The sequence below is a fragment of the Hyperolius riggenbachi genome, chromosome 4, assembly GCF_040937935.1.
Source record: "Hyperolius riggenbachi isolate aHypRig1 chromosome 4, aHypRig1.pri, whole genome shotgun sequence".
Lineage (NCBI taxonomy): Eukaryota > Metazoa > Chordata > Amphibia > Anura > Hyperoliidae > Hyperolius > Hyperolius riggenbachi.
This window is the reverse complement of record NC_090649.1, coordinates 172,056,539-172,080,896: the sequence shown is the minus strand read 5'-3', so window position 1 is coordinate 172,080,896 and position 24,358 is coordinate 172,056,539. Positions and strand designations below refer to the sequence as shown.

At 43.6% G+C, this 24,358-nt stretch overlaps 1 protein-coding gene across 1 annotated transcript in view; it reads left to right on the top strand.

The window, feature by feature from the left end:
* Positions 1 to 24,358, top strand: part of PDCD10 (programmed cell death 10) — a 65,291-nt gene that overhangs the window by 23,991 nt on the left and 16,942 nt on the right. The window contains exons 2-3 of the mRNA XM_068280958.1: positions 5,604 to 5,807; positions 21,098 to 21,151. Coding sequence (XP_068137059.1) covers positions 5,712 to 5,807; positions 21,098 to 21,151 — 150 coding nt within the window. The 5' untranslated portion in view covers positions 5,604 to 5,711. The remainder of the gene's footprint in view (positions 1 to 5,603; positions 5,808 to 21,097; positions 21,152 to 24,358) is intronic.

Sequence of the window (24,358 nt, the reverse complement as noted above, 5' to 3'; positions counted from 1 at the left end):
CGAAATTGGCAGATGCAATTCACATGGCTAGCCATCATACTGGATTTTTAGTGATGTCCAATGCACGGGCGATCTCTAATCCGCACTCATGACATCTCCCAGAAGCCATTCTGTTGTTCCCTGCACGTCATCCCTCCTCCTCCCTCCATAGCAACAGATGCATCCCTGGCCTCCACGATAGTGATGTCTGTGCAGCCTCAGCTCCATGTAAGAGGCCAAAGGTGCTCATCAATGATACAACCTTGTACAATTTTTACCAAATTTCTGCAGTAGAAGGGTGAATGGGAGGGCATACTTTGAGGGAAGGAACACTCTTGGGTCAGGGTTTTTATTTTTTATTATTTTGTGTTTTCTGCTTTGACTATTTCCCATCTGCATAGATGTAGTTGTGTTTTTTTTTTTTTTGTTTTTTTTTTTTTTTTCCCCTTTGCAGAGTTTATACAAACAAAGCTTTTGATGTGGCTTTTAACAAGTGTATATGTTTATGAGCGTGAATTAACTTAAGGGTAGGTGTGGTGTAAGCTTGCTGCAACTAGCCTAAATGTCTATCAAGTGCCAAAGTTGTTCCTTTATTTACTGTAGTGCTTGATATCTCAATTTTTCATACAGGAATATTTTATAAGGCCTCTTTCACAGTGCAACATTAAAGTCGCACGTTAGAAAATGTTTTAGCGCAGACTAACGCACCGCAATACAAGTCTGTGCGACATTCACAGTGCACACGTTGCGTTTGTGTGTAACGTGTAGCGTTATTAGAAAGTGCTGCATGCTGTGCGTTATACACGTTATTAGCTGCGTTAGACTGTTTGCACATGCTCAGTAATGACTTGGAAGCATACTTTTCATTGCCTGTGTGCGACGATAACTGGGCATTAAGTTGCGTTGCGACTTTTTGGGGGCGTTGTAATTTGCGTTGCGACTTTAACGCCTCATCAAACCGCCGTGTCCTACTGTGAAAGAGGCCTTAATCTTAATAGTTGTTTTGTTAAATTTGAATGTGTTTTGCTTGGTTTTCGTGTGTTTTTGTCAATAGTTTGTGTAATTTAAAAATAAATCAAATTGGCTTTGCTACAAGTAAAACAGCCTCTATTTGCACCTGTTAAAGTGTACCCGAGCTGAAGCTTGGGTATGAAATTAGATACTTAAAGAGAGTGAAGCCTCAGGATCCTATTGAGTCTTCCATCTGTATTCTGATGTCTCCCCTCCAGACTAAGGCCATGCCTCTCCTCCTGTTATGAGTGTGGCCGAGCAGGAGCCGCGTGAGCCCACCCATGCATGCGCAGGAGCACGGATCTGCTCGTGTATGGCCGCACTTGTAACAGAGGAGGAACACGACCCCGATCTGGAGGGTAGCTGCGCTCAGGAACAGGGGACAACTAAGTAGCAAGGGAAGCCTCAATAGGATCCTGAGGGTAACTGAAGTGAGAGGTATATGGAGGCTGCCATATTGGGTCCCTTTTAAGCAACACCAGTTGCCTGGCTGTCCTGTTGATCCTCTGCCTCTAAAGCCTCATCTACACGCGTAGATGAGGCTCTTCCGCATCCTTGCACGTCCTCGCTCGCCTGCGCGTGCGTCTGATTCGATTCCCCGCCGACGCCGCTTATCTTCCGCCCGATTCCCTCCCTGCCATTGTACCCTCGCAGGGAACGAGCAGGGAATCGGCAGTGGCAAGATCCGACCTGATAAGGAACATCGGAGCCTCATCTACGCGTGTAGATGAGGCTTAATACTTTTAGCCATAGACCCTGAACAAGCATGCAGCAGATCAGGGGTTTCTGACATTGTCAGATCTGACTGATTAGCTGCATGCTTGTTTCAGGTGTATGATTCAGACACTACTGCAGCCAAATAGACCAGCAGGACAGCCAGGCGACTGTTATTGTTTAAAAGGAAATAAATAGGGCAGCCTCCACATCTCGCTTCAGGTTCCCTTTTAAAGGGAATGTCCAGGCTCCATTAAAAAACACACAAAAAAAAAAATCTACTTACCCAAGGTTTTCTCCAGCCCCTTGCAGCCGACATGTTTCTCACCACAGCTCCACTCTCAGCTGCTGGTTCCCGGCCCCCTCCGCTGCAGAGGCTGACCTTGTGAGGCTGTCCTCTACTGCACCTGTGTGAGCGCCACTGTCAATCAAGTGGTTTTTTGTTTTTGTTTTTTTAGCCTGGACATTCCCTTTAGGTAAGTATCTGATTTTGATCCTGAGCTTTGGCTCAGGATCACTTTGAGCCTGCATCAGATGCGTTTCTGGTGGTCCCACTTTTGTGCTGTCCGCAGTTTTCACAGACAAGCAAATGTATTTTCACATATAGACTTTGGTTGAAATGCATCTGCCCAGGACAATCAGAGCAGACACTATACTGTCCACTCCCTCTGGCCATTCGAGGTCTGGTACAAAAGGGAACCTAGCCTAACAAACTAAAACAGAGGATGATTATAATGTAAGCTCACACAGGTTTTGTTTAATAAGTTCCCTACAAAACCAAGAAACAAGCATTGATATCCCATTTTTTTTCCTTTTGTGAGATGTGCTTCAGTTTGTATGTAGTGTAATGTAGACCTACTGCTAGAGTGAGTTGTTTAGTGTAAACCTGATTACTTTTTATTTAACCCACTTTCTGTATTACCTCCACTCTGCTTATACTCTTGGCAAAATGTTGCCATAACTATGTACAGTGCTCTTTATGAGGTTGGCAGCTGCTGAACAATGTCCTGTCTGCACTGTTAATTTTTGTTTGCTTTCATAGCAAGCATTGACAGAAGATGTGCACAGATGGGACAGAGTACATCTACTGCCAATCTCACTTAGTGCAGATACTGTGGCAAATTATGAAGGGAGTACAGTATAAGCAGGAGAGAGAAAGAAACCTGTATACGTATATCTTAAAGGGAACCTGAAGCGAGAAAAAAAATGGAGGCTGTCATATTTATTTACTTTTAAACACCAGTTGCCTGGCAGTTGTTTCTTTGGCTGGGGTTGAGTCTGAATCGCACACCTGAAACAAGCATGCGGATAATCTTGTCAGATGCATCTGATCCACGTTTGTTCAGGTTCTATGGATAACGTATTATTGGCAGAGGATCAGGTGAACTGCCAGGCAACTGATATTGTTTAAAGCGGATCCGAGATGAATTACTATAACAAGTAACTTGTCTATATATCTTATCTAAAGTTTAGATAGTTTACACAGCAAATCTAGCTGCAAACGGCTTCAAAAGTGTATGATCATTTTATTCCTGTGATACAATGAAGGCAGCCACGTTCTGTTTGTCACATTGTCACAGGCTGAGGGCTGGAGATGTGATCAGCTTGCCTGTGTGTAAATTCAGTCCCCACTGCCTCTGAAATCAGTGGCTAGTAACCTCCTCCTGCCCAGACTGAGCTCCCATAAGCTCTTGCTACAGTGCCAAGGCACAAAAGGAGCTGTGGGCGAGGCTTGTTTAGTTTATAGGGAGTTAGAGTATTAAAACAACACAAAATATTTGGCTTGAGGAATGCCCTATAAACTATATGAAAGAAACACAATTATGCAATGAGTAAAAGTTTCTCGGATCCACTTTTTAAAATGAAAGCTGTTTGGCCTCCATATAATTTTCGATTCAGGTTAAAACAAGACATTTGCAGTTATTTCCTCATTGTGTTCAATGAGTTGGAGTAGTAACACACTAGGCAGAATCACATATGCGGTTTCCACTATGTGCTACGGAAACCGCATATGCGATCTCTGCCTAATGTATTCCTACCCTAAAACCTACAGTTGGCTTGATGACAGGTGGGCAGAGCCATGAAAATGTTTCCCTTGTGCTGCTGTACACCAGACATAGATCCAGGGCAGCTAGTTTGTAGTACACCTATAGCTGGTAACTTTGGTCATGTATTCCAATTTGCAGATAACTGACTGAGTTCTATGCTAATTTCTAAGTCACTGTGTCTGAAAAAGGACTGCTTTAACATGTGAAGCTTGTTGCACCTTAACTTGTACCCAAGTATAAACATCAGGGCTGTGGAGTTGGTATAAAGACCATCCAACTCCTCAGTTTATGAAACAGACTCCAGGTACCCAAAAATTGCTTTGACTCAGACTCCACAGCCCTGATAAACGCTCAATAGCTTCCTGATATTGATTGATCACTTGGTCTGCCAACCTAAACCTGTAGGTGGGAAGACAAGATTTCAGCTGAAATTGCAATTCCGCAGGTTTTAATCAGGTATAAACTTACAGGGAATCTGAAGCGAGAAGTATATGGAGGCTGCCATATTTATGTCCTTTGTTTAGCTGCAGTAGTGTCCGAATCACACCAGAAACAAGCATGCAGCTAATCTTGTCGGATCTGACAATGTCAAACATCTGATCTGCATATGCTTGTTCAGGGTCTATGGCTAAGGGCTCGTTTCCACCATAGCGAATCCGCATGCGGCGACGAGATGCGGATTCGCTTGTTACACTGAAGTGGCCGGGGCTGTTTCCACATGTGCGGCATGCAGGAGCGATTTGGCGGCGGGCCAAATCTGCACGACGGGACCCACTGAATTCGCCTGCGTCGGGAATCCGTGCGAATCGCCGCTAATGTATTTAATAGTAAAAATGCATGCGTTTGTTACATGCGTTTTTACCCGCGATTTCGCGTGCGATTTCGCACCTTTTTCAATGTTATTTTGCCCTGGCAGTGTCATGGTTAATTTCGCATGGCACCCTGCCATGCGAAATCACACGCGAAATCGCGGGTAAAAACGCATGCGGAAACACATCCGCATGCGTTTTTACAAGCGTCGGAATGCCGGCGAAATCGCGTCGCAACAGTGGAAACGAGCCCTAAAAGTAATAGAGGCAACGCATCAGCAGGATGCCAGGCAACTAGTATTGCTTAACAGGAAATAAATATGGTAGCCTCCATATCACTCTTACTTCAGATGTCCTCCTCCTGTGTTCTCACCGCTATACTGTGCTGTAGTGCCAACTACTTTTCACACTTTTTTTTTTTTTTTTTTTATGTCCCCTTTTTAAAGTCTGTTTTCCCAAATCTGTCCTCACAGGTCAGAAGTGCATGTTTTGCAGGTACATATGCACAGATTGGGAAATACTGCTTTAAAGGGACTCCGAGCACCTCTCATGGGCATGCCTTTAAGACTCTGACCAGTACTGCAAAGTACTTAGATTCATACCTTTCTGTCGCTTGTGCTCTCCTCTTTCATTTGATGCATGAATTGCAGTTCTACACCAAATAGTTTTCATTTGATTTTCAATTTTAAAATCGCGGCTGCCATCTTGGATATATTATAACTTCCGAGTCACCACTGTCTGCTCTGTTAGAGAAATGCATTACTGAATGAAGCAGGAAGAGGAAGTGACACGCATGGCCATTGCAAGAAGCTCCTCCAGAAAGGTCATAGCACGACTTTGTTGGAAGTCGTCTGGCTTAAAGGCATGCCTATGAGAGGTGCTCGGAGTCCCTTTTAAGCCACTGTCCATTTTTCTCCTTTTTACCTTTTCTAGAGTAAAATCTGGTTGAAAACAGTTTTAATCAGCAAACCTTAGTGTTTTGTTTTTTCTGTAGTTCCTTGATACCATACATAAATCAATAAAAGATTTGTTTTCCTCCTAGGGTAATTTGGAACCATTTCTTGCATTGTAAGAACGGCCGCATCGAGCACACTGAATGAAGAGTTACCTGCTTCCATAGCACCATATTCTAACACCCCGGTCTCTTTGAATGAGGATGACAATGGAAGAGATGAAGAATGAATCAGAGACCACTTCTATGGTTTCCATGCCTCTATACGCGGTTATGTATCCAGTGTTCAATGAGGTTGGTGTTCTTCAGGTTAACTCGTAAAACTTGTAGCTACAAATGCAGTTTGCAGCGATAATATTCTACTTTCCTCTTTCCCAAGCAATTTTGGTGTACTGTTACCAATCCTATCGGTCATTTATACAATAGCCTATTTAAAATCCAAATGAATGCCACTTATTTTTTTTCATAAACCTGACCCAGCAATGGGTTTCTTTTTCCACACAACTCCTAAAACTACATAATGAGAATCAAACTAAAATTGTGTGGGAGAGTTCTGTAAACCTCTAGGGGCCATATGCAATTCACTTTTTCACCTGAGTTTTATCCTCTGTGATGTTTTAAAACTTGTCAATAAAATCCCTTTAAACCACCAGCAAGCAAAAAAATACTCGAAATAATTTTGATAGTACCCTTTACCTTCTTTTTGATACGTTTTCCCATTGCAAAGTGCTAAAAAGTTATTTTAAATCAAAGATGAAAAATGTTCTCCTAGGAGAAAGTCATTTGTGTATGGCCCTAGGATTCTAGGCTTATTTGAAGGGGGACTAGTCAATGGTTTCAAGGAAACCTGAAGTGAGGCTAATATGGAGGCTGCCATATGCATTTCCTTTTAAGCTCCACTGCTGGCCCAGAATGTGTCCACTGAACAGGTCAGTGCTGATTCCCTGGCCCCACACTAAGGCCACATACACACATCAGACCATAGTCTTTTGAAAATGAAAGATCACAGACTAATCTTACCCCCTTCCATGTAGTATGAGAGCCATACCTACACACTCTATTCTATGGAGCTGAACTCCCCATCAGAAAAAAATCTTTGCAAGATGCTGCACACACAGATGCTGTACAGACACAAAAGATCAGTATCTGTCAAAGATCTGTTCCTGCCAAAGATCTGTTCCTGCAAATTGCATTCATAGTCTATGAGATCACCTTGTTTAACTGACATTCATCTGCAGATCAGACAATCCTCTGCAGATCTGAAAATCCATCCTGGTGGATCTGATCTGCAGATGAATGTCTGTTAAACAAGGTGTGTATGATCTGCAGATATCCTAGACTATGAATGCATTTTGCAGGAACAGATCTTTTGCAGATACTGATCTGTTGCATGTGTACAGCATCTTTGTGTGCAGCATCTTGCAAAGCTTTCTATCTGATTGGGAGTTCAGCTCCATAAAATAGACTGTGTAGGTATGGCTCTCATACTACATGGAAGGGGGTAAAAGTGGTCTGTGATCTTTCATTTTCCAAAGACTGCGGTCTGATGTGTGTATGAGCCTTTAGTCAGGCCAAGGTCTATTTGCATCTGTGGTGCCCTGAGGACTCTAGGATCACAATGTGGGCTGCAGCTGATGGCTGCCCGTGTAACTCCAGCTGTCGGCTCTTACCACCGGCCAATTGAAACTTGTTGATTCTAACCTCCACCTGCTCAGGATGTTACTGCCTGCCTCCAACCACCAACTGATTAGCCAGCCCAGCATGGCCTGTAAGAAGTCCTGCCCAGGCCAAGTCCTCTCTGCCTCCAGGTGCTGTCTTTTCCATCCCTTGCCTACTGACTGCATCAGCTCAGTCCATAAGCCAGGGCCAAAAAAATGTATGCATAGCCAGTTTCTCCAGCTGCCAGTCCATTGCAAAAGCTACCAGCCTCCCAGCAATCCTGCAGCCAATGTGTTTTGGACAGTTGCCAGGCCAGTCAACCAAGTCTCTTTTCTCTTTCTCTCTCTTTTTCTCTTTCTCTCTCTTTTTCTCTTTCTCTCTCTCTCCCTTTTTTTTTTTTTTTTCTTTCTCTCTCTATCTCTTGTGCATCAGTAGTGTCTGACTCTCCCACCTGAAACGAGCATTCAGGTACTGCAGTCAAAGTTCAGTAACAAACCTCTGATCTGCATGCTTGTTCAGGGTCTATTAGGCCTGAACTATTTTAGGGAAAATATTGAATTGCACGATTTCTGTCAGAAATTGCGATTTCGATTCACGATTTTATTCAAATCAAGCTTTAGGCCAACCAGACCAAGGCGAGAGTCAACGAGGGGCGGCGGGGAGATAATCATGTCGCCTATCCCTTGTGGCACTTATTATGGGGGGGTGTATGAGTCATGTCACAGAGGCGGTGGGGACAATTAATATTAGGAATGGGGTAGGTATGGTAAAGGTAAGCAGTGGGGGTGGGAGGGGTGTTACGCTGATGCACACGCACACACTTATGCTACGTACACACATGCGACAACGATCGTTCTTTAAGAACGACGAACAAACTTTTAATTGATGAAAGAACGACCTAAGTAAAGGTAGTTTAAAATGTGTGTAACGATCTGATCGTTAGAACGAACGTTACATCACAGAAAGCAACTATTGCGCCTGCGCATAAAAATGAGAAGTTCCATGGAGAAATAGTGAAATGCGCATGTCAAGCCTAGTACGAACGATCGTTTCCAACGATGTACTACTTTTGCAAACGATCGTCGTTGGTTAAAATCCGCCGAGACAGAACTTTCTTTTGTAGCGATTTGGCTCGTTCGTCGTTTGCCTTTAATAGTCGGTGGTTCGTTTTTTGTAACGATCGTCGTTGGTAAAGATCGGGGAACGATCGTTACAAACGACTATAGTCGCATGTGTGTACGCACCTTTAATTCTCCATCTCAGAGCACTCACTGATACACACACACACACACTTCATCTTGCAGCACTCACTGATGCACACTTATCCACACTAATACACACACATACTGCAGCACACACTGAAATGCACACACACATACTTATCCACACACACTGACTGAAAGACACAAACAGTCACGCACTTCAGTTTTGCCTACTGCATCTCCCCCACGCTGTGCAGATAGATCCATGTGCTCTCTCCTGTACTTCCTGACCACTTCTGGAAGGGGGGAGGAGGGAGGAAATTCCTTCTCTGCTCCCTGCTACACACTGAGCTGCTTTGTAATGCGGAGGAAAAGTTAGACCAGACCATAGCTTTTGTTTCACTGTGGTCTGCACCCCTTTAAACAATCAGTGGAGCAAATGAGTGCCTATGAGCTACACAGAGGGAAGCGAGCGAGAGGCTGTGGGCGGAGTCTGCCACTCAGCTGACGATGCAGCTAGGAGGAGTGACAGAGCAAGAGCCTGCCGCTGGGTCTGCATGACAGGAGGAGGAGAAGAAGGTGGCACTAACTAGGCAGAAGTATAGAGATACTGACTGAGCTGCCGCAGGGAGTAAGAGATGCCGCTTTTTGTACACAGACATTTGTACATGCTGCACTGCTGCTACTGTACAGCAAGAGGGCGCAGGTCAGCAAATATCAGCAAAAATCCACACTTTGCTGATCACGGAATCGTCACTTCCGTGATCGCGATTTTGATACAAAAATGATAAATCGTTCAGGCCTAGGGTCTATAGCGAAAAGTATTAGAAACAAGACGATTTGCAGGACTGGTATTGTTTAAAAGGAAGTGTGGCAGCCTCCATAGCCCTCTCACTTCAGGGATCTTTTTAAGTTAATGGGACGATTCTGTTGCGACTGTAAGAAATGTGGGTGTTTGCTAAGGAATGATATAAGGATTTGTTTTGAAGCTTACCAGACTGTTGAAAGAGCTTGGACTCGTCCACAGTCAGTATTAATGTGGTAAAAATTGAGGCATATAATACAATTAGGCCATGTTCAGTGGCTGGTGGGTTGCTTTCCCTGAGCATCAGTATTTGCATGAATTTGCAATCCCAAGAAGGATGCTTTCCATTGTTCCCATCACACATTTTCAGAATTTTAAACAGACTCCTGGAGAAACTGTGAAATCGGTGCCTCCTGGAAATCAGTTCAATTGTAAGGTATTTAAAGGGAACCTGTACTGAGTAAAATTATGTAAAATAAACACATGAGGTAACTTCAAATGAACATTACATCGTTACTTTGCCATCAGTTCCTCTCAGAAGCTTCCCATTTTCTTCTTACAGTGATCCCTTCCAGTTCTGACAATACTTTCCTGTTCTGACATTTTGTCAGAACTGAAATATATCAGTTGCTGTCAGTTATATATCAGTTGCTGTCAGTTACAGCTGAGAGGAGAACTGATGTGTCCAGGTTTCCCTATGGGTCAAGTGGGCGATATTACAGTTTAACTGTGTGCTGACCAGGAATCTGTTATGGGGTAATGGCCATTTTCAAAATGGAGGACGGAGAATTCCCTTGATCATAGTGGAGAAACAGGACGCGGGACAGGAGAAAGAGATTGAGGAGTAGACTACACTGCAGAGAAGTATAACTTGTGTATGGTTATTTTGACTTTTTTAATTTTCAGTACAGGTTTTCTTTAAGACAAAAACCAGTGGCACAGCCAGGCAATCTGCATTGTTTAATGTCCGGTAAAAGGGGGCGGGTGAGGATCGTGTACTTTAGACATACTTGGCAGTAGTGTTATGCTACCACAGTATTGTGTTTAGTTGGACTATGCTGCTCTCGTAGGAACAAAATCCGTATTGCAATGTTGGCATTATGAACATGAGACTGCTTTTTAAAAGGCATCCAAAGTGTGAGACCTATGGAAGCTGACACCTTTATTTCCTTTTTAAAGTGTACTTGAGCTGGTTCACTAGTGCTTATTTATACTTACCTAGGGTTTCCTCCAGCCCCATAAGTAGCAAGTCTCCTTCACTGTCCTCTTCGGCCACTCCATTAGGCTGCTATGACTCCCGGTAATCCGGGCAGTCGCGGCCTTCTGCGCATGCTCAGCCTTTTCGCATGAGAAGTATTTTACCTTTTTTGAATAGATCAGGGATGTCTGCATGGCTGATATTGTGATGAAACCCCTCCCACAGTGTGATATCAATGCCTAGGTCCTGACATCACACTGTGGGAGCCTTGTTGCATTGTGGGTCGCAACCAGTATCTCCTTCTGTGCATATGTCTATCTATAAAGTGTGTGTGTGTGTGTGTGTGTGTGTGTATATAATTTTTCCCTTTTTGTGATCTGTGTGGCCAGTAGGGTCTAAATCGCACACCTTAAACAAGCATGCAGCTTATCTAATCTGATTTGTCTTCGACATCTGATCTGCATGCTTGTTCAGGGACTATGGCTTAAAGTATTAGAAGCAGAGGATCAGCAGTACAGCCAGGCAATGTCCATTATTTAAAGTAAATGGCTCCTATAGAGCCTCCCTGCTCCTCTCATGGTCTGATTCCCGTTAGCTTTAGAAGGAAACAAACAAACATGGCAGCCTCCCATATGCCTCTCACCTTGGGTTCCCTTACTATGAAATGCTTTTCTTCTTGATCACTCTCTAGGCCAGGCATGGGCAAACTTGGCCCTCCAGCTGTTACGGAACTACAAGTTTGCCCATGCCTGCTCTAGGCTGTGCACAAGGAAGTACTAGAACAGAGCTATTGCTTCAGTGTCATCACATGGTGCTGTCGGACATTCATTGCAATGTTGTCCTACCACTCCTGGGATGACACATACTAGTAGCAATGAGGATAGGGTGAGGTCAGTGGTGTAGTAATATTTACAGAGCTGATGACTTTCCCCACAGATACTTAATGGTTGCCTTCATTTATTTTTATCTATTGTATTTTAACAACTTTAAGGAATTTATTGTTACTGTAATATACATTACCTTCTTTGTTTGTATTTTTTTTTAAACAAACAAGGCTTTAAGTTGACAAGGTCCTAAAACGGTTATGAGTATTGTGTATTAGCAAAGACTGCAAATAAAATGACACAATTTTTAGTTTGAAGGCAGTACCAGGTCTTTATTATTTTCAGACACATTGTATTTGTTAACCCTGCCAAGGCTGAGATAATCTGATTTCAGTGAGTTCTGGAGTGACCTGGCTTCGGTGGATAGAGACGAGCTCTGTAGGCTAAAGGAGGTGACATCACCACTTCATGCTTATGAGTAGGACCTCTTACTTTAAAGCCCTAGTTCTGGTTTATGCTTTCAATGGGATGGTGTAGAATATATCATTAGCAAAGCACAAAGTATATGTGCGTGTTTTTTTTTCTTTCTCTTTTTTGTACTTGGGTCATAACCCCAACCCCCTCCCGAGTTTGTATGCTGTCTTGTGTGAATGTCAGATGTAGTTTATTTAGGCTAAACAGCAGTCTGAACTGTCTCTACTCCTCCTATGCAATCGACCTCCTCCACATGATGTAGGAGAGGGGGGTTCAAGGAGGTGGCACCCTCTATTCTTTTACTGTAAATAAAGCTGTCCCTGCCCACCACCTTCAAGGTGCTGCTTAGAGAATACTTCTTTATGGCCAGCACTGCAGTTATGGCTCTAAAGAGTCTCCTCTCTTCCTCCTTGGCAACTGTGGAGCAGGGTGATGAGGTACATCACATGGCCAAAGAACAGTGAGAAATGGACCAGGGTAACAAGGTACATGTGACTTTCATTATCTGGGATGGTGCCGGAAGGGTTACATGCATCATCATTATGCACTGATTGTAGGATTTACCTCAAGTTCATCTCTCAGTAGTAGGCGTGTTTTGGGGAGGGAATTAAAGAGAATCTGTATTGTTAAAATCGCTCAAAAGTAAACATACCAGTGCGTTAGGGGACATCTCCTATTACCCTCTGTCACAATTTCGCCGCTCCTCGCTGCATTAAAAGTGGTTAAAAACAGTTTTAAAAAGTTTGTTTGTAAACAAACAAAATGGCCACCAAAACAGGAAGTAGGTTGATGTACATTAAGTCCACACATAGAAAATACATCCATACACAAGCAGGCTGTATACAGCATTCCTTTTGAATCTCAAGAGATCATTTGTGTGTTTCTTTCCCCCATACACTGAAGTTTCAGGCTGCTCTTTTCTTCCTGCCAACATCTTTGCCCTTGTTTGTAATTCCTCATTATGTGAAAGCCCAGCCAGCTCATAGGACGATTTATCCAGCTTGTAAAAGATAAGAGAAGAGAGAAGCTGCTCTAATCCTAAATAACACACAGGCAGTGTGCAGAGAGGGGCCTGGAAGGGTGAGTTCATAGCAGAACCACAACACTGAAGAACTTGGCAGCCTTCCAGACACAGGCTGACAAGTCTGACAGGGGAAAGATACATTGATTTATTACAGAGACAATGATAGTCTAAAGTGCTGCAGTTAGCCAGAACACATTAGAATAGCTTTTGGAACTTGTAGGATGATAAAAAACAGGATGCAATTTTTGTTACGGAGTCTCTTTAAAAACTTTGCTGACAGTAAGGAGCTGCTAGATGCTACTTTCTGCAAGCCAGTAAAAAGTACAGGTATGTACTGCAGAGAACTTCTATGGTTTTTAAAGTGGACCCAAATTAAAAATACAGGATTTCAGAAACCTATTTTCTAACTTTTTTTTAATAATGGCAGCCTTTTTCAGCTGCATGATGACAAATATAAAATATTTGACATTTATTCCAGGAACCCCTCCCTTCCTTTCATATTGCCGGGACAGAATCCGGCAGACTGGTGGAGGAGAGTAAAAAAAACACAGGCTGCTACTGATGTCACAGGGGAGGTGATCTCAGCTTGTGTGAGATTTCACATAGACGCCCCTGTGAGGGAGGGTAGCTGATGACAAACACACCCATGATCTAAAACCTCCTACTAAGCTCAGAAGTAATGGCTGCCACCTGTATAATCCTAGTTAGGAAAAGAGAAGGGTGAAAAGCATGCACTGAAATGCTCATAGGCTTGAAGGTGTGTTTATTTATCTTTGTATGTGTCAGAGTGGTGCAACTAAATATGTAGAATTAGTTTGGTTTGGGTCTGCTTTAAAAAAAAAAAATGGGAGGCTGTTTTTTGTTTTATTGGATAAGCCTGTCAATTAAGCTGCACATGTGCAAGCCAATAATAGTGTGAACATTTTAGTTTATCCTTCACTCAATTAATTGGCAGGAGTAACAAAATATGGTGGTGTCACAAACCATTTAAAATCAGGAGGCAGCAATGGGAGAAAGGCAAACTTTGGATTGTATGGCCACATTTAAACAGTCTATCATTTTAAAAGGCACCCATAAAATGATCAATTACCAGATAAGAGCTGTGCTTTCTCATGGTGGCTCCTATCATCCCAAGATAAAGGCCATTTGTAGAGGAGATAAATCCTAACACTTTTCAGCAAGGCCTTTTTTCAAGGCTTATAATCTACAAGAGTTTAGGCTCTGTACAAATGTTTCTGCTCATGTAGCATTTCCTATAAACGGAGTGCCGCAATCTTTTCTTATGATCTGTGTTCTGTTGGAAAAAGGCTTTTGTATTTTTTTTTTCCTCTTGCATTGTAAGGGTAATTCTGCTTTGCTTTTGCTTACTCCTTTTTATGGCTTTTTCTGATGTGATAAATTTGATTTATGAGCACCACGGGAGTGTGCAAGGACAAAAGGCTGTGTGTAAAATTATAGCTTCAATTTGCGCTCTCTCTCCAACTTGAATCAATCTGAGTTTTGGCTTCCGAAGTAACCATTGTATTATTTTAAGGACAGCTGGTAAACAGACTGCTCAGTAATGCTTGTGCATCTGTACGGAACCCTCTCCAATAGGAAATCATTTAGATGCATAGCTCTTGGCGCACAGTTTTGTGCTTTATACCCCAAACATGCAGATGCTGCAGAATCAGATGTAGATATTCTCTGTCATGTGGAAGATGCCGGCTTCTCAATCACCTGCTGTAAGTCTTGTGATTCGGATCTCTCTGGTGATTCTGCATACTTGCAATGCTGCGCTTTGCAGATATGACTACTTTAGTCTGCTAACCCTGGAAATCTCTCTAATTCTACTTTCTGAGCTGCAATGCAGCATATGGGATTGCAGTAGAAGAGATCATAATTTCAGAGCATGACAATAAAATGTCTTAAAGAAGCACTCCATGCTGATGGAAAGACAGTGCATGTAAGTGACCATCTAGCATTGCAAAAATCACTAAATGCAATGCAGCAATATCACCTACTTCTAAAACGGTGAGAAAATTGGGGGGAAAAGAGCACATTTTACATCCATGTTATTTAGATCAGGGGTGTCAAATAGACAGGGGGCCGAAATTAAAGGCGTAGACCAAGTCGAGGGCCAACACTGTTATGCCACACATTGCAATGTGAACATCGCAAGAGTGGCCGCTGCAAAGGTGCACCAAAATCCCCACACTAATGTAGCTTGCCGCACTGCAATGTACAACCCATGCAGCGTTCAGAGTGCGGTGGGTGCGCTGTAGTGTATCGGCGTGGGGCATCTTATCTTATTTTTTTTTATTTTTTTTCCCTATGTTTTGGGGGGGAGGGAGGGGGCCCCTGTCACCTGTCCCCTGTGATTCCACAAGGACTGTGGAGTCAGAGCAATTTTTGGGTACCTGGAGTCAGTCAGGAAAAAAATGCTCCACGTTGTAATATGAAATAAACCAATCAAAAATAGTTACTTGTGCTGCTGCAATAAAGCAGTCACCGTATTTTTAAAGTCAGATATACATATCTGTGACTGTATATCTGATCTGTACACGGGAATCTTTTATCTATAATAACCTCTCTGCTTTGAGAATAAAGCCTCATGTGTAGTTGCCAGTAGTACTTTACTGCAGGTAATAATATGCACATTGTGTATGCAAATTTATGCTTTCCCTTTGCTCATGAAATCAATTAATTTTGATTTGATGATTGTTAAAATGGGGTTTGGTGACTACGAATGAAGTTACACAATAATACATGTGTACTCCCCTTAGAGCTGTAGTCAATCCACTGAGAATGTTGTGCACATTGAGCACAGAGGTGTTTATCACTGGTAAACCTGGTTCAAATTGTACATGAAGAATGTGTTCTAGAGTAAAGGTGGGTACGGACATTAGATAAAAGTCTTTGGAAAATGAAAGACCGCAGACCAATCTTACCCCCTTTCATGTAGTATGAGAGCCATACCTGCACAGTCTATTCTATTGAGCTGAACTCCACATCAGATAAAAATCTTTGCAAGATGCTGATTAGTATCTGCAGAAGATCCGTTCCTGCAAAAGATCCGTTCATGCAAATTGCATTCATTGTCTGATATCTGCAGATCTCTGTTCTTTTCCGTTAGCCATGCACAACCTCTAGGTGGCGATAAAACTCCAGCAGAGTTGCATCTTACTTTACTATCCATGGCGGCCTGGAGGGGGAATAGTAATTATCGCAACCTAGAGGTTGCGCCCGGCTAACGGAAAAGTACCCAGATCTCATACACACCTTGTTTAACAGACCTTCATCTGCAGATCTGACAATCCTCTGAAGATCCATCCTGGTGGATCTGATCTGCAGATGAATGTCTATTAAACAAGGTGTGTATGAGATCTGCCGATATCATAGACTATGAATGCATTTTGCAGGAACAGATCTTTTGCATGTGTACAGCATCTTTGTGTGCAGCATCTTGCAAAGATTTTTATCTGATGTGTAGTTCAGCTCAATAGAATAGACTGTGTAGAGTATGGCTCTCATACTACATGGAATGCTGGGTATACACGGTGCGTTTATACGCCGGAATCGAGCCGCTGTCTCAATAGCGGCGCATCCCCGCTGGCGTGCAGATCGACTCCCGCTCGTCCCCGCGGGAGTTTCCTAATCTTCCATGCGTTTCTTCTTTTTGTTCTCCCCGCCAGTATCGAGCGCGGAATCGATCCGGCGGGTTATTGGACAGGTCGGAGATTATCGAGCCATCAGCAGCTTGCTTGATAATTTCAAACGAACCGTGTATTCCCAGCATAAGAGGGTAAGATTGGTCTGTGGTCTTTCATTTTCCAAAGACTTTTATCTGATGTGTGTACCCACCTTTAGAGTCCCCTCATTCTCCTGCAGAGTACCTGCACATTACTCTTAGATGTACCCACAGTTAGATTGCTTAGGGCCTGATCAATGTTCTTTGTTCCGGTTTGTACTCTTAACAAGGACTAGTTTTGATTTCTATTTAAAGGAATACTGTAGGGGGGTCAGGGGAAAATGAGTTGAACTTACCCGGGGCTTCTAATGGTCCCCCGCAGACATCCTGTGCCCGCGCAGCCACTCACCGATGCTCCAGTTCACTTCTAGAATTTCACACTTTAAAGTCTGAAAACCACTGCGCCTGCGTTGCCGTGTCCTAGCTCCCGCTGATGTCACCAGGAACGTACTGCACAAGCCCAGTATGTTCTGTGCCTGCGCAGTACGCTCCTGGTGACATCAGCGGGAGCGAGGACACGGCACAGCTGGAATTTCAGACTTTAAAGTCCGAAATTCCAGAAGTGACCCGGAGGCGGGGAGGGAGCATCGATGAGTGGCTGCGCGGGCACAGGATGTCTGCGGGGGACCATTAGAAGCCCTTGGTAAGTTCAACTCATTTTCCCCCGACCCCCCCCCCCCCCCTTACAGTATCCCTTTAAGTTACTCTACAGCTACATCCTAAGTTATGGTAACATGCATCCCTGGTGTACAAAAAGAAGAGGTTTGCTTAAGCTTACAGGACTACTGAGGTGACAGGATAGACATGGGTATGTATAGTGCCAAACACACAAATAACTAGGCTGTGTTCCTTCTTTTTTTTTTTTTTTCCCCCCTCCTCTGCCTGAAAGTGTTAAACATCAGGTATGCAAGTGACCGTTTCTATCTGGGTCGGGACCGGGTCGGACTATAGCATAACTCTCAATAAGTAATTACAGCCATAACATACTTTCCTGTCAGTAAATGGCTTCCTGGAGCCGGAAAGAGATAAAACAAAAAATCAATTCATAGATTTGAGCTCTAACATACTTCGATAAAGGTGTCTTTGAACAGAGACCGTGAAACAGTAAACTCATATTTTTTTATTTATTTATTTATTTATTTTTTAGAAAATGAAACTGGAATATCTTAAGTCATTTTTAGGAGGAGGATGGATACAATTGTTTTTCTCATCAGTCTATTTTCACCTCAGATGTCCTTTAAGAGTTTGGGAACGAAGTTAAGGAACATTGCAGAAAATGGCCCTGACATTTTATACATCAGATATAGCCTTTTTCTGCAAGGTGGCAAGGCTAGACACTGGAAACAAGCAGATATGGGGCTCTGGTGAATCTGATCATACAGACAACCATACTGGGGCATTCACGTCGACAATGACAGTGCATGATGGCTGACAGGGTAAAGTCTTAAGGTGGCCACTAACACTCCAATTTCTAGCGAAAAATCGTTTGAGCGATCAGAAATTCTGATCGGATTGGTTGAAAATAATCTCAGTTGATGGGCACAATCGATTATTAAAAATAATCGTCCGATTGGATTATTGTCAAACCAAAATTTGGATTTTCTTGATTTGGTTGTGATAGAAAGCAAAGATTGGTTTGTGGATGGTGTAGTGAGCAATTTTTCTTCCGATCATAATTTCTGATCGCTCGAACAATCTTTTTGCTAGAAATTGGACCATTAGTGGCCACCTTTGGCTTCCTGGCCAGGAGCTCTTTGTTCCCAAAGCAGGTGCTATCTTAATATAGCTTTAAAAGACAACTCGGCGAGAATATGGAGGCTGCCAGATTTATTTCCTCTTAAACAATACTAGTTGCTTGACAGCCCTGCTGATCTATTTGGCTGCAGTAGTGTCTGAACAAGCATGCAGCTAATCTTGTGAGATCTGCAAATTCTTGTTCAGGGTCTATGGTTAAAAGTATTAGAAACAGAGGATCAGCAGGATAGCCAGGCAGCTGGTATTGTATAAAATAAATATGGCAGCTTCCAAATCCCTCTCTTAATTTGTCCTTTAAAATCCCTAAGCGTCGGCAGTGATGCGATGCCTTTTATGTCATATACTTTCAATCAGCAAGATAGTAATATGCAAATCTGAGGAGTCGGAGTTGGAGGATTTTTGTACTGACTCCACAGCCCTGGATTACCCCATGGCTGTGGCACTCGCACCTATGCTGGGGGTGAGACGTGTCATCTGCCCCTATTATCCACTGGTTTAACTTCCTGAGCGGTATGCCCGACACGGTGTCGGGCATGCCACTTCAGGGGTTTTGCTGGCCTCAGGAGTCCGCTGCTATATAACTTTTTGTACTGATAAATAAGCTGTTAGCTAGCACTAGGCTAGGGTATTCTGGGCGATCGGGGGGTGCCGGCCACATATACTAGCTAGCCTAGTGCTAGCTAACAGCTTATTTATCAGTACAAACGCAAAGTTTCATAGCGGTGGACTCAAGCTAGCAAAACCTCCTGAGTGGCGTAATGCTCAGGAGGTTAATGCGCTACAAGCTCAGGACATAGAACAAGGCCGTTTGAGATTCACTGCTGGATAGAGCTCAGCACCCCCACCTGTACTCCACCCTCTATTCCATCATTACCTACATGAGGCAGTGGGGAGGGAGCAGCAGAGTGGTACACCAGCTGTCATTGGCATACTTTGCTAGGAGGTTGTTAAACTCACCTGTAACTACCCCTCACACTTTTTGTTTGTCTTGAGTCTAGCTCTGCTTCAACATCACCTTGCCCGACACATCTTTAAAGAGAATTTTTATGTAAAAAATGGGTCACAAGCGCTGCATACAGTTCAATTGTAGCCAATATGGCTGAAAACATCACATCAGGTGCAGTTGGTGGGCTGGTGCTATATTCTGAGGCATAAAGTCACTAGCAGATGTTAGTTAGCTACAGGTAGGGATCAATTAACCCCCCCCTTGTATCCCCACTCGTTGTGGCCAGAATGGGCCTGTGTTAGCCTCTGAGGTATTGGCCACCCCACAGCCCCTCGAACAGGTAACCGTCACTTTTCTGTTGGCAAGTCACCATCTCTCTCCAATCATCAGCAGCCTATTAGCAGTATGCACTAGCGATGTTTGGTTTCCCAAAATGGCCCCTGCCGCAGGGTGGCGTTTTGGGGGGGAAAAAGGGGCATTTTGGGAAAACAAACATTGCTAGTGCATACTGCTAATTGGCTTCTCACAGCCCCTCGAACAGGTGACCATCACTATAAGTCTACATTCTTTAAAAGGACGTTTGCATTATTACTTTCCACACTTCCTTCTTCAGGCTTCTTTTAAAAGGCGTAAACACGAAAGAGTAATGTTCGTTTTTGTTTTCAGTTTATCTAAATATGATTGCCCATAATGTGGGTTGAGCAAGCAGCACAGACAGTGCGAATGACCATAACAGGTCTGGCATATAATTTTAGAATTGGGTGGAATAGGATAAGGTGTACACTGCTACTGCCAATAGAGCGCACCCTAGTGGCTGCTGCTCTGCACTGGCGCTTTGAGTCCGCAAGGAGAAAAGCGCAATATAAATGTTGTTTGTCTTGTCTTGTCTTGTACACAAGCGCATTCAGGGGTTGAGCTCTGTACAGAAGGGTTATGTGTCTTATGCTTTGGAGGGGGTGGAGGAACAAAGTGTGGAGCACGATGGGAGGTGGGGACAGTGAGTTCAGGGGTCAATGTTTATGTTCTGGATCTTTTTTAATGAGCTTGTGAGACACCTATATACACGTTTGAATCTAGGAATGGTGGGATGTGAATGGGAGTGAGCAGGACGCCTCCCATTATACAAACAAAATAATGGGACAAAAGTTCAGTGACTGCTCTCTTCCAAAAGATGAGGTACCTGAACACACAATTAATGCAGTATCTAGTTGTGGATAGGCACACCTTGCCGTGGATGTTGGGTGCTCAACCTTGATGCAGAAGCAACATCGATCCAATAACAGCAATTCTAGTTCGGCTGGCACACTAGTAATAGTAATCAAGCAGTTTTATTGTATGCACAACATTACTGAATTGCTGAACACACAATTAAAGGACAACTGAAGTGAACGAGATATTGAGGCTGCCATATTTATTTCATCTTAAACAATACCAGTTGCCTGGCAGTCCTGCTGATCTATTTGGCTGCAGTAGTGTGAATAACACCAGAAACAAGCATGCAGCAAATCTTCACATCTGACAATGTCTGATGCATGCTTGTTCAGGGGCTATGGCTAAAAGTATTCGAGGCAGAAGATCAGCAGGACAGCCAGGCAACTGGTATTGCTTTAAAAGGAAATATGGCAGCCTCCATATCCCTGTCACTTCAGGTGTCCTTTAACTGTTACACTAAGATGGAAAGTTGTTTAGGACAAAACTTTCTCAAGTCTACGTTGTTCAAGGCATCCAGTTATGGTATATTTAAAAGTCTCGTAAGCCGTGACATCTTCTGTATTTCATACTTCATTGGTTTTCTCTTTAATTGTCCTTGAAGTTTTTTTTTTAAATGTATATTTATAACTTGCTCCTACAGACATGAGAAATGATTGAATAAACTTTTAATGGCCATATGCGATCTCTGAGCATGAAAAACTGAACAATGAATTGAAAGCATTAATGTAGCTGTCCTCTTTTTCTGTCTCTTCCAGTTAGAACGTGTAAACCTTTCAGCCGCTCAGACTCTCCGGGCAGCTTTTATAAAGGTAAGAAGGTGCTGGTTTTGACACATTATCTCTTGTGTTATATGGTCATAGGAGTTTCAGTTCAACCTCCATTCCATTTAATGAGGTAAAGCTACGGAAATGGTGCCCAGTACTTTTTAAATTAATGACAAGATTAGCACTAGTTACTTGCAGACAGCTCATAAAGGCACATGTTGAAACTTTTATTTCAGCTTGGGGGCAAAGCAATCCTCATTCCATTACTTGATAACCTGATGCAGGATTTATCGGTTCAGTTAGGCCCCGTTCACACTTGCGTTTTGGCAAGTAAACGGATCGGATCCTGATCGGATCAGGTGCTGATCCTGATCAGAACCGTACGGTTCCGATCCGGATCCGGTCCGTTTGTATCAGGCATGCATCAGGCTGCCATCCGGATCCGTGGGCAAAAAAATAGTGAAATTTAAATAAAAAAAAATATTGGGGTCAGCAGAAGGTGCACCTGGTGCACCTGTAGAATCAGGTTCCTCCGCTGTAGGCCTCACCTCCACCTCCGACATTCTGCCAAACAGCTCCAGCACGTCTGTCACTGCTGCTCCACTCCAGACATGCTTGGCCCATGTGTCCCCATCCGAAATGGCCGCTTGGATACGCATAGGAAGTGGGGTAGAACGTCAGGTTTTTTTAGGCAGTGTGTTCTGTGCCTTCCGTTCCCCATTGGTTTCTGTGTTCCGGATGGTGCTGTCAGGCTCAGGTCCGGCTCCGGTCCGGGTGCGTGGGCCGGAGATCCGGACCCAAAAAATAGCGCATGTTGGAAAAGTGTCCGTATCCGGTCCGGCTCCGTACTGTACGGAACGGACACGTGTGAACGTCCGCATAGACTTTGCATTGCTATGCGGAACGTACGTTCCGTTTTGTACAGTATACGGTCCGGATCAGACCAGGAAAATCTGGACAGGGAACGCTAATGTGAACCGGGCCTTAAAGGAGTCTCCTCGTAGTATCAGTGTTGGGTTAAATGTTAAACTTGTTTAGCCGTTTCATGGATGGTCATGACTTCATACTAAATCTCAATTGAAAAATTGTGTTGTACGTCTGTAATTTCTGCAGTAAATGCACTAAAAGTATCTAGCTGGCTTGGTCCTGTAGCGCCATTTCCTGATGAGGACAATACGATATTAGACAGCTGTCCAAACTCCTAGGTAGTGAGGGTGGTGCTGGTACAGAAGCCAATCTTTGTGTGTAGAGCTGACTCTGGCCGCCACCTCTCCATACTGTTAAGAGGATCGCTCTTTGCCAATACTGTTGCTACAGCTTAACATCTTGTCCCTGCTCAGTACAGGACCTACGTATGATTCAGCAGGTAGCTGTCAGAAGAGGTGAGGACATAATTCAGTGCCATGGAAATTTGCTTTGCTGCTCTGCCTAGCTGGAGAGGAAACAGAGGCACATGCCCTCATGGCACCCAGGGTATCCAGTTGCTTGAAAGTGCTGCTTGCTTGGGTGGCAGATGGCAGAATTTTCACTGTATCTGTGATCTATCATTAACTGTATGTACTATGTGAGGATGGTGTAGGACTGAGCACTTGGTCACAAGGACTCTATCCTTAAATATATACAAATAAAACCTTTAAAACTGTTTTAGGAGATAGGTGTACTAAGTGCAAGAGGCTATACACAGACATCAAGTCTACAAAAAATAGTAGTATTTTACTTGAACATGTCAAGCTAGCTAACTTGGATATGTGTGATTTACCTCATAAGTATCAACAACCTGTTTATTGCAAAACCAAAACCTTACATTCATGTAGCTACAAAAATATAACCCCCAAATATCAACTACCTTCATAATGTGCAGCCAAAAAACCTTTTTGTTTCATCACTAGTTGGGGCTTTATCAACTCAAACTGAAGCCTTTTATGTGAATGAATATCCCCTTTATTGCTATATTCTAGTGGATGGTGCCTTCAATAAGGGTTTTTTTTTTTTTTTTCCCCATCTTCATTCTCCTCCTCCATTGCATGGCTAAACTATAAAGTGCACTAAAATAGGAGGCCAAAATATTATTGTGAAGCTTAAAGGGGCTCTACTGTGAAACATTGTAACATTACAAATAAGAAGTATGTTTTTTCCAGAGTAAAATGAGCCATAAATTACTTTTCTCCTGTTGCTGTCACTTACAGTAGGCAGTAGAAATCTGACAGAAGAGACAGGTTTTGGACTAGTCTATCTCTTCATAGGGGATTCTCAGCAAGGCTTTTCATCTTTATAAGGATATTCCCTAAAAAATGATTTAAAGAGAATCTGTAACGACAAAACGTCCCCTGGGGGGTACTCACCTCGGATGGGGGAAGCCTCAGGATCCTAATGAGGCTTCCCACGCCGTCTGCCGTCCCTCGGGGGTCTCGCTGTAGCCCTCTGTACAGCGGTGACTTAATATTTACCTTCCTGGCTCCTGCGCAGGCGCTCTGGCGGCTGGCGGCTCCGAAGGAGGCGGAAATACCCGATCGCCGTCGGGTCCGCTCTACTGCGCAGGCGCAAGTCTCCGGCGCCTGCGCAGTAGAGCGGACCCGACTGAGATCGGGTATTTCCGCCTCCTTCGGAGCGAAAGCAGCCACAGCGCCCCCGCTGGAGCCTGCAAAGGTAAATATTGAATTGAACAGTCGGGCCTGTCGCCGGCTGTTCGGGGGGCTGCAGCGAGACCTCCGTGGGACGGCGTGGGAAGCCTCATTAGGATCCTGAGGCTTCCCCCACCCGAGGTGAGTACCCCCCAGGGGACGTTTTTTGATGTTAGAGTCTCTTTAAGCAATGATGCTGTCCAGCTTCGCTGCTCCCTACACAGTTTTTTGGCAGTTGGACAGAGCAACTGCCATTCACTAAGTGCTTTTGAAAATAAATATATCCCTGAGAATCCCTATAAAGAGATGGGCTAGTCCAAAACCTGTCACTTCTGCAGATTTCTACTACCTACTGTAAGTGACAGCAACATAGGAGAAAAGTAATTTATGGCTCATTTTACTGTGGAAAAAAATGTACTTATTTGTATGTGTTTGTACATATTTTACAGTTTTTCACTGAAGTGCCCCTTTAAAGTTTTTTTTTTCTGCTGCTGCCAACCTATGGCTGACAGGGTTTGGGTCGTGTGCAAACTTGTGCTCACAAGTCGCTAAGGACATGAATTTGTGATTCAAATGAGGCTTAATTGGCTCAGCTGTGTGGCTGGGAGAGAGGGGGGTTACTTATCCATAA